We start from the raw sequence: 10,566 nt of genomic DNA, 5'->3' as shown, positions 1-10,566 counted from the left end.
GGGGGGGGGGGGGGGGGTAATACTTTTGCAACTTACTGGATATATTGAATGTTTGTACCATGACTGGCTAGAGATATTATGAATGTCATCATCCAGTCTCTTAAAAAAAAGAAACTGGTTTACTGTTCAGCGCCTGCATACCTCATCACATCTCTGACTCCGGGAGAAGGAGAGACGATGGTGGAGGTGGTGTAGTGGCCAAACCAGACAGACTGGTTGCTCTTCAGGCTCTCAGTTTTGAACGTGTCCAGCAAGTCCATCTGAGTCTGATGTATAAGACCAACAAACAAACAACAAAAATGTGAAATATGGAATATGCTTCATGGGCACTTTATATTCATTTCATCAGAGAAAGAAAAATATAGAAAGAACAATGTTTGGGAGATCATATATACAGCACTGTTCACAGTTTGATAATACACACTGAAAACTGCTATTTAACTCAGCCATATGCCGATATATAAAAGTGAAAAGTGTCTCTGTGTGTTCAAATCTTTTCTGATGTAAAAATCCCAAGAGCTGCTATAGAGCTGGAACATGTAAAGATCATAACTTTAGCTTTTTTATTTCAAATATAGGAACAATTTTAACTGCAACAATAAAAGCTGCAGCGACTAAAAAGTATTCTGCAGGTGACCTCATTGGAAGAGAGGCAGATCAAACCAAATGTTTAAGAAAACGTGCCACAATGCTAAGGGGGAAACTGTCACCTAAGGACAGGGCTGCAATCCAAATGCTAGCCCAGGACTGGAATCTGGTTGATATATGGAGACTGGTAAACCCACGTGAGAGAGAATATACTTTCTACTCTCACAGCCATAAAATATATTCTAGAATTGACTTCTTCTTAATATCTAATAAACTAGTGGAGTCAGTAATGGGCTGTGAAATAGGACCAATTATTATAAGTGACCATGGTATAGTGGAAATACATATAGACTTCAATGTGGAAAAAGAAAGGAAGGGACGTTGGAGACTTAATACTATGCTACTCCAGAATGAGGCATTTAGTAACTCTATTTTGGAGGATCTTAATTTTTTTCTCCAAGTAAATATTGGCTCCACGGATAATATGGCCTCTGTGTGGGAAGCGTCGAAAGCATATATGCGGGGAAAATTCATTGCGTATACATCAAAAATTAAAAAAGAAAACACTGGGAAAGAAAAAACGTTGGAAAAAGAAATATGTTTGCTAGAGAAAAAAATAGCACGGAATTACTCAAATGATCTATATCAAACACTTTGCAATCTTAAATATCAGTTACATGAACTATATAACAAAAAAGCTGAATATGCCTTGTTTAGACTTAAAATTAAATATTACGAAGGTGGAGAAAAAAGTGGCAAATTACTAGCGAGACAACTTAAACAACAAGATAACTCCAACAACATTCCGCTAATTAAGAAAGATGGTAAAACATTCACCGCAACCAAAGACATAAATAGGATCTTTGAAGAGTTTTATAAGAACCTTTACACATCTATTGATAAACCTGACACGGAAGAAATGAATGCTTTTTTCTCATCATTGAAATTGCCTAATATCTCCAATGAACAAAGAGAAGAATTAGATTCTCCTATCACTTTAGAAGAAATTAAAGCTACGATTTTGTCTATGAAACCTGGGAAATCACCGGGCCTGGACGGCTTTCCAGTTGAATATTATAGAAAATATATTGACACCATAGCCCCAGTGTTGCATGATGTATATAGAGAAGCCTTTGAATCAGGCTTTTTACCCGACACTTTCAATGAGGCTCTGATATCACTTATTCCAAAAAAAGACAGAGATGTTTCAGATCCATCTAACTTCAGACCTATTAGTCTCATAGGAGTAGATTGCAAAATATTAACAAAAACACTAGCATCACGGTTAGAAAAAGTACTTCCGCATATCATAAATGAAGACCAGGTAGGCTTTATCAAGAACAGGTCCTCAATCGACAATATGAGAAGGCTTACTCATCTAATACATCTGAATCGCTCTAATCCAGTCCCCGTTGCGGCGTTCTCTTTAGATGCTGAGAAAGCCTTTGACCGTGTGGAATGGGGGTTTCTTAAAACGACACTTCTGAAATTTGGATTTGGGTCTAGGTTCTGCAAATGGGTTGAAATATTATATTCTAAACCAAAAGCAGTAATTATGACGAATGGTCAGTTGTCCAAATATTTTCATCTTTCCAGAGGGACAAGACAGGGCTGTGCATTATCCCCATTGCTTTTCACGCTGGCTGTGGAACCATTAGCAGTGGCGATAAGAGTCAACCCAAGAATTAAAGGAATTCATGCAGGAGGAAAAGAGCACAAGTTGCTTATGTATGCGGATGACATCTTAGCTATTATAGCAGATCCAATTGTCTCTATTCCAGCCCTATTACAGTGTGTTGAATCATATTCAAAGCTTTCAGGATACAAGATTAACTGGAACAAATCTGAGTGTATGCCCATATCCCAAACATGTCACTCAAATGATATTACACCATTTAACTTTAGATGGATCCCCTCGGGTATGAAATATCTGGGTATACGACTCCACTCGAATCTAGAGGAAATAATGCTACTGAATATGGAACCACTTCTTCAGAAGATAAAAACTAATCTTGATAAATGGGCAAAATTGAAACTTTCTTTATGGGGAAAGGTGAATGTAATAAAAATGGTGATAGCCCCACTATTCAATTATGTGTCCATGATGGTACCAGTTGACATCCCCTCTCAGGTCTACAAACAGTATGAGGCTTATGTGAAGGACTTCCTTTGGGACAAGAAGAAACCCAGAATTAGCATTAAGAAAATGTGGTGTACAAAGGATGCAGGGGGCATGGCCCTCCCTAACGTAAGACTATATAATCTCGCATTTGAAATGGCTAGGTTGTCCAAGTATTTTGAAAAGGGAGAAACAAAGCTGAGCTGGATGAATATTGAAGAAGAATTAGTTAACCCCTTCAGACCAATGGATATCCTTTCCCATGGTAAAACGGATAATAGAAAACCTCTGCCCACAAATCCGATATTAGCACATTCTAAATTAGTATGGAAGGAGATGCATAAAATATGTAGAATATCACATTCGAAACAGTTGTACTCCTCACTGTGGTTGAATCCATCCATCTGTATTGGAAGGAAAACTGTTTACTGGGAACAATGGCTTATGAAGGGAATACGTACTGTGAATGATTTGTATGCAGACGGGGTTTTTATGTCTTTTTCAGATGTCATGCTGAAATACAATATAAAAAAGGATAGTTTCTGGAAATATTTACAAATTAGAGACTGTATTATTAGAGACGAATTCATACATAAGGATAATCCAGTACAGGAATTTATGGACTCATGTAGAATTAAATATAAGGCGTCCACATTTTACAAGCTGTTTAATAGTATGCAAAAGGATGTATGTAAAAGTCTGGGGATTGTCTGGCAGAGGGACCTTGGCTGTATTTTTAGTGATGAAGAATGGCTGAAAGTGCTGTCAAATAATGGGAAATATATTAAAGAATCAAGAGGGAAATTTACGCACTATAAGATGGTACATAGATTTTATTTCACCCCATCCAGACTCCATAGAATGGGTCTGCTTACCAACAACCTATGTTGGAAATGCAAAACTGAACCAGGAACCTTTATACATGCGATCTGGGAATGTAAATTAATTTCCCCATTTTGGAAGACAGTATTGCAACACATTGGAAAATGGATAGGTGTGGGGATACCGATGTCACCAAGACTCTGCTTATTGGGGGATCAAACAGTGATACCTAATATGTCGAAACACCAAAACACTGTGGTGCAGGTGGGGACGGTCACGGCTGCCAGAATAATCCTCAGACTGTGGAAATCTCCAATCGCTCCGAATGTTAGGAGCTGGTTGGAATTAATGCTGGAAATAGTGTCATATGAACAAATGCTGGCCAAACTAAATGATGACATGGAGAACTTCAAGAAATCCTGGAACTGTTTCCTCTCCTGCAACATTGGGACAAGTAAACTTCTATGATGACCGGTTGTTTTAGAAAATACTGCTGAGTGACTGCATCTGTTTACTATATTTTTTTCTGCCAAAATCGAGGATATTTAATCTTTTGTGAAACTTTTATTGATTTGATATGCACTGACCTGTTTTTTTTTTGTTTGTTTGTTTTTGGGTTTTTTTGTTCTGTTTTGTTTTATCTGTATTTGTGATTTTTGTTTTATGAGGGTGTGGGGAGGGTTGGGAAAGGTTGTAAACATGTTCTGAAATAACAATAAAAACTTTAATAACAAAAAAAAAAAAGAAAAAAAAGAAAACGTGCCACACAGAATTACCTGATTGAGAATGCCAAAGAAATTATAAGGTCTCTTGGGGCCTGGGGTCAGGGTGGCATCCACACAGACGAAAGAGTAGTTGCCAAACGAAGTTTTGTGAACATAGTGAAAAGAACCTACTTTCTGGTTAGCTGAGTATTTTCTACAAAAAATTTTAAAGAAAAAAGAAAAGAGAAAGGTCATTCTGAGCAACAAGATACAGCACACTATTGTCTTGTCTGAAGCCAGCAGGTCTGAGGAAATTTAATATATTTTTACAGGAGATGGACTTTGTATCACAGAGGAAAATCACAGCACCAACTACTGAGGATAAATCCTCGTTAACACAGGTGGCAATGCTCCTATAAAACATAATATCTGTCAAAAGACAGTGGAGCAGGGCTGCTCATGTAGATCCTGCTTCCATCTTGGCCCTCACAAAGCTTTAACCTGCTTTGCTTGACAAACTAGTCTGAACAACTTCAGTTCCAACAGAGCCTGATCAAATTTACACTCAAGTCAGCTTAAAGGTTCAACGCTATGTTGACTGAATACTGACCTGTAATAATTGTTGATGCTGTCCAGTGAAATTATGTTGAAAGCATCTGTCAGCAAAATGAACAAAAAAGGGAAGAAAATTAGGCTGAAACAAAAGTTAATAAAAAGTTAGAAATGAATTCTATAAACTACTGATTTAATTTAGAACATTAGATAAATAGATTAAATATTAGTCTGTTGTTAAAATGGAGCCTATTTTTAAATAACTGAATGTAATCACTGAAGAGCTGTAATGGATTCTATTACACAAAAAGGAACTTAAAACTAGAAAAGCTGCTTTTTCTGTGAATGCTGAGGGCTGAATGACTGAAAACTTGCTGAAGAAGCTGAAACCGACTTGTGGAAATAAGCAAAACAGTGGCAAAACCTAGAGTAAAGTTAGAATAACACGGACTGGAACGAGCTGAACACAAAGCAAAAGAAGCAAAACAGTAGCTCAAATTAGCAAAAAATGGTAAAGCTAAAATCAGCAAAAACACACAAAAAACCCAAATGCTAAATTAGCGAAAAGGTAGGTAAAAGTAGCAAAACAGTAAATAAAATTAGCAAAACAGATGCTAGAATGAGCAAATCTTTTGCTAAAAACTAAAAGGAGTAAAATAGTAGCTAATAGCTAGAAGAAGCAGAATGGTAGCTAAAATTTAAAAGTGGCAAAACAGTAGCTAAAAGCTAATAGTCATAAAACCTTAGCTAAATGTTAAAATTGGCAGAATGGTAGCAAAAAGCTAAAAGTAACATAAGAAGACAAAAACGGAGCACGTCTGCTAAAGCAGATTTTAAAGAGGATTTTGTAAACTAGACGCTATCAAATCTTTTCTACTATAATATTATTTCACTATTATTTATGTTTGTCCTGTCAGTTTTTTAAGAAGAGATCTCAGTGTATTTCAAAGATGATTATTTATTCTAGTTAAAAGTTTTAAATTAAAGTATCAAAATGACAAAAACCAAAAGTTAGAGCACACTATTTCTGACAGAGCTGAACCTGATGACATCTGAATGGTTAAAATAGCACAAAGCCTGCCAACGTACAGAAGAAAAAAACTTTAAACAGGAATGTGAATAGTGACTCAGCTTTCACGCTTTATCTTTACAGAATTCAGAATGTTCAGAAACAGCAGCGAAAACAAGAAATATGATGATTTCCTGTGTGAATAAAATAAAACCCAAGTTTCTCAGAAAGTCAAGTTGGTAAACTTCCCTAATTAGGAGCTTGTGGGTCAAAGCGGCGTGGTTAACTACCATGATTTCCACGAATGTCGATCCACTTGGTGCGCTCCATCACGCGTGACCTCTTCAGGATGTTGTGGTAGGCCTGCCACTCCACCTCGTGTTGGAGGGATCCCACCTTACTCTCCGTTTTTGCATCTGTCAGATCCCCTGTGGAAGAGGAAAACACGAGCACAAACGTGGGATTGGTGGACATGTACCAGACAGATGCGTGAACATGAACCACACCATTTATGACTTACAAAAACACTTTAATGTCAACTTTTCTGCTTAGAAGTGAAATGACTACCTGTTGCGAGCACGAGAGCTGGTTTGATCACCTCAATGGTGCTGGTGCAGAACTTCTCGAAATCTGGACTACGTCTTGGGTCATGAAAGCGACTTATGTGAATGTCAGACACCTTGAATCGTACAGTGAAATGAAATAAATACAAATATGTACATTTATCTTAGGTTATGATAGCAGTGTGAGAGCTGTAAAACATAAGAGGGCAAAGTCTGGCGTTTTCCTGAACCACTTTCCCAAATGAAACCCTTCTGTGGTCAGTGACCCTTTTCTGTTAATCATTCATCCAGTTTCCTGGCAAGCCAAATGCATGTCTTATTCAAGCTAACACATTATAGTTATATTTAAGTTGCATTCTACTGTCTATCACTGGAAAAAAAAGCTAATAAGACAGAATGACAGCGCACCTGTATAAACCAGAATATATTGTTCAACTCGTCGCCGGGAAATGGTGGAGAACTCCCCTTTAATCCACCTCCATGACTGACAGCCGGATGCTGAACGCTCCGTTTAGGATGCCAAGCCGTGTCGTAGCTATCCAACAGCCAGGAGGTGACCCACGCCAGGACCAGTCCGAGGATAACCAGGGCGCCGAACAGCTTCAGCATCCTCCTGTAGTGGCGAGAAAGGTGGCTAGCTGCCGCCGTCTTGTCCAGGATAGAAAAGAAGCTAGCTACGGCTAAAGGGGACGGATCACACTAACAGAGTGACTACAGATATAATGAAGAAACTAGCTCCATGGCTAATAGCTAAGGCTCAGACCGTTTCTGTCGCTGCCATCGGGGCCACAGGAGATGCATTGAGATGCGTGGTTCATTCACGGATCAGGTTCAGCTGCCTTCAGAGACTGAGGTGGAAAAGGAGGAGGAGGAGGAGGTAGCTCGGCAGGTTAGCCGCCCCTTCCAATAGCTCGGACCGGTTACAAGCGAAAAGATGGTATGTGACAGGAAGAGCTCCCACTCCGACACCGTTTTCCGAGCACCGCAATCTGCACCTGTCATGCCGGAGTGTTAGCACAAAAATAATACGACACAGTGAACGGTTATTTTGAGAGGGAACTACTGTACTTTTTCAATTATAGCACTAGTACCTAGAATATACATTATAATGTCAGTTTTTATGGATGGAGTTGAAGGGATAGTTCAGATAAGAAGAGCTCTCACTCTGATACTGTTTCCGAGCACCGCAATCTTCACATACCATCCTTAAGTGTTAGCACAAAAATTAAACGCTTAGGAACTACTGTTTAAATTATACCACTGCTCACTAGAATATACCTTATAGTATCAGTCTTCATGGCTGCACTCAAAGGGATAGTTTAGATCTTTTTCTGTGTGAAGGTTATAAACAATTAATATCTTACCTGTTGAAGATAGCTCTTTCAACGACCTCAGTTTAGACAAGTAGAGTATAGTTTTGTCCAGATTGACAAGCCAACATCTAGACTGGATGGGCCAAGACTAAAGTAGTAGTATTACAGCTAGCTGTCATCACTATTTACATTTGCAAATAACCATAAAAAAAATGTAATGTACATTTTGCTTGAGCAGGTCTTCAATGTCTCTCGTTTTAAAGGAACTCACAGTCAGAGCGTTCCAGCAGTTTTCTGGGAGTTTGTTCCACGTACTTGGTGCATAAAAGCCGAATGCAGCTTCTGCTTGTTTGGTTCTGACTCTGGGGACAGAGAGCCGATTAAATCCAGATAACCTTAGAGGTTTCAATGGTTCATAATGCGCCAGAATTTCAGAGATGTATTTTGGACACAGACGGTTTAGTGCTTTGTAAACCAACAATAAGATTTTAAAGTCCAATCTCTGACCAACAGGAAGAAAATGCAAAGGCCTCAGAACTGGACTGATGTAATTGACTCTCTTGGTTTTTGTGAGAAATCAGGCAGCAGCATTCTGGATGAGCTGCAGCTGTCTGATGGATTTTTTAGGCAAACTAGTAAATACTCTGTTACAGTTGTCAGGTTTGCTAAAGATAAACGCATGGATGAGTTTTTTTAGGTCCCGCTGAGTCATCAGTCCTTTATTTCTAGCTTTATTTTTCAGGTCAGAGTCCATGATCACACCAATGTTTCAGGCTTTGCTGGAGCTTTTTTAGCATAACAGACTGCAAGTGTGCACTAACTTTTAGTTTTTCCTTTTTAGCTCCAAAAACTATTTCTTCAATTTTATCTTTGTTGAGCTGAAGAAGGTTTTGGCTCATCCAGTGGTTGATTTCTTCAATACACTCATTCAGTGCTTGTATTGGACTGTAGCCCCCCAGGTGAGAGAGTGATGTAGATTAATGCGTCAACTGCATAGTTATAGTACTTCATCTTGTTGTTCTTTAAGATTTGAGCTAGAGGGAGTAGATGGTAAACAGAAGAGGTCCCAGGATGGAGCCTTGGGGAACTCCACATGTAACTTTATTCAGCTCAGATTTGTAATGACTCACTGACACAAAGAAGCTCCAGTCTTCCAGGTATGACTTGACCCAGTTTAGTGCTGTGCCAGAAATAGCAACCCAGTTTTCCAGTCAGTCCAGTAACATGTTGTGATGTCAAAAGCAGCGCTGAGATCAAATAGAACTAAGACTGAGACTATTCTGCCGTCAGTGTTCAACCGGATATCATTGAAGATCTTAACAAGAGCCGTCTCAGTGCTGTGATAGGAATGAAAACCTGACCTGAAGACATCAGGTCAGGTGTTGTGTAGTGCCAAGAAGTTATTCATTTCTTAAAACACAATTTTTTCAATGATTTTAGCCAAAAATGGGAGATTTGATATGGGTCTGTAGTTATTCACAAGTGCTGAGTCCAGGTTGTTCATTTTAAAGAACGGCGTTATGACAGCAGTTTTTAGGGCCTGTGGAAAGACTCCTGAAACAAGGGATACAATAACAATCTGTAAAATCTCTGAGACCATGCAGTCTGAAACCTGAAAACGCTTGTTGGTATGATGTCTAGGCAACAAGAGGAGAATTTCATATGTTGTATGACATCCTCCAGGTATATCTGGTTTATGGGAAGAAATTGTGTTATGTTATCTGAACTGGGTTAAAGTGGTCACAGAGTCAGCATACATCCTGCACCTGATAAGGACAAAGTTACTGCTTGTCTGATTTTGTTAATCTTTTATGCGGAAAAGATTGCAAATTCACTGCATGTCCTGGTGGATAAAAGTTCTGAGGGCACCGACACAGAATAACTTTGATAATTTATATGTACATTGTCCATTGTACAATAACATCTATTCGTAATGAAGAAAAATCTGTGCCTGTCAAAATGTAAAAAAGTAATACAGCATCTTATCACTTTTTCAACATCTGTAATTTATTGGGAAAGTGATGAAATATGCTGGTGTAAATTCTCAGTCATCCAGGACATGGTAAATCCAAATTCTTTGAGAAAGCTCCTCGGATAAGAGGCAAAACGTCTTCAGCTACAGAATAGAAGTCCAGTTGTTTTTGTTTTTAACCTTCTTTTTCGCAAAGTGTTGAAATGTAAAAGCCTGTGTCACAATAGCAGTGATAGAGCATCAAACCTAAGCAAACTATTTCATACACCTGAGTAACAATTATTGCTGAAAATCAGCGACTAAAATCCCTAATGCTGTCATTAAATAGACTGATGGAATGTAAATGAGTGTGTTACTTTTTGTTTTATAATTTAAATTAATTTTATAAGGTATCATTTTGTAATATGTCTATCTAATTTTATAACATACATTTTTACCCCACAGTTTACATCTGATTTATGTTAGTATTTGTAACTATGTGCTGTAATAATAGAGGCTGTTTTGGGGGTAATGTCTCCCCCTTGTGGTCATGACGAAGTAAGTTTTTTTTGCTGGTGGGGTGACTTGACTTTATTTTTGAAACCTATTTTTGCCACTGATTGAAAATAAGAGAATAAGATACTTTCTCAACATTATGAATAATCTCACTATTTTGAGATACAATCTAAAAAAATTATTAAATAAGATCTAACTAAGGTTAGATTACTATATATATATATAAAATTCCCTTCTCACCCTCGCGGGTGGTCTTTGTTTCATCCTCTGAGCTCGGGTCCTCTACCAGAGGCCTGGGAGCTTGAGGGTTCTGCGCAGTATCTTGGCTGTGCCTAGAACTGCACATTTCTGGACTGAGATGTCTGATGTTGTTTCTGGGATCTGTTGTAGCCACTGCTCCAGTTTGGGGGTGACTGCCCCTAGGGCCCC

At 38.4% G+C, this 10,566-nt stretch overlaps 1 protein-coding gene across 2 annotated transcripts in view; it reads right to left on the bottom strand.

Annotated features, from left to right (window-relative positions):
- The window catches only part of tmem62 (transmembrane protein 62), a 16,848-nt gene extending 9,585 nt beyond the window's left edge, over positions 1–7,263 (bottom strand). For both annotated transcript variants that reach the window (XM_017421601.3, XM_037977849.1), the window contains exons 1-7: positions 7,121–7,263; positions 6,766–6,970; positions 6,362–6,473; positions 6,085–6,222; positions 4,844–4,889; positions 4,306–4,447; positions 142–266 (exon numbers count right to left, since the gene is read on the bottom strand). In XM_017421601.3, the coding sequence (XP_017277090.1) occupies positions 142–266; positions 4,306–4,447; positions 4,844–4,889; positions 6,085–6,222; positions 6,362–6,473; positions 6,766–6,970; positions 7,121–7,158 (806 nt within the window). In that variant the 5' untranslated portion in view covers positions 7,159–7,263. The remainder of the gene's footprint in view (positions 1–141; positions 267–4,305; positions 4,448–4,843; positions 4,890–6,084; positions 6,223–6,361; positions 6,474–6,765; positions 6,971–7,120) is intronic.
- Positions 7,264–10,566: the final 3,303 nt, after the last annotated feature.

The sequence above is a fragment of the Kryptolebias marmoratus genome, linkage group LG10 (assembly GCF_001649575.2).
Source record: "Kryptolebias marmoratus isolate JLee-2015 linkage group LG10, ASM164957v2, whole genome shotgun sequence".
NCBI classification, from domain to species: Eukaryota; Metazoa; Chordata; class Actinopteri; order Cyprinodontiformes; family Rivulidae; genus Kryptolebias; species Kryptolebias marmoratus.
The sequence above is the reverse complement of the archived record's forward strand: the minus strand, read 5'-3'. Positions and strand labels throughout refer to the sequence as shown.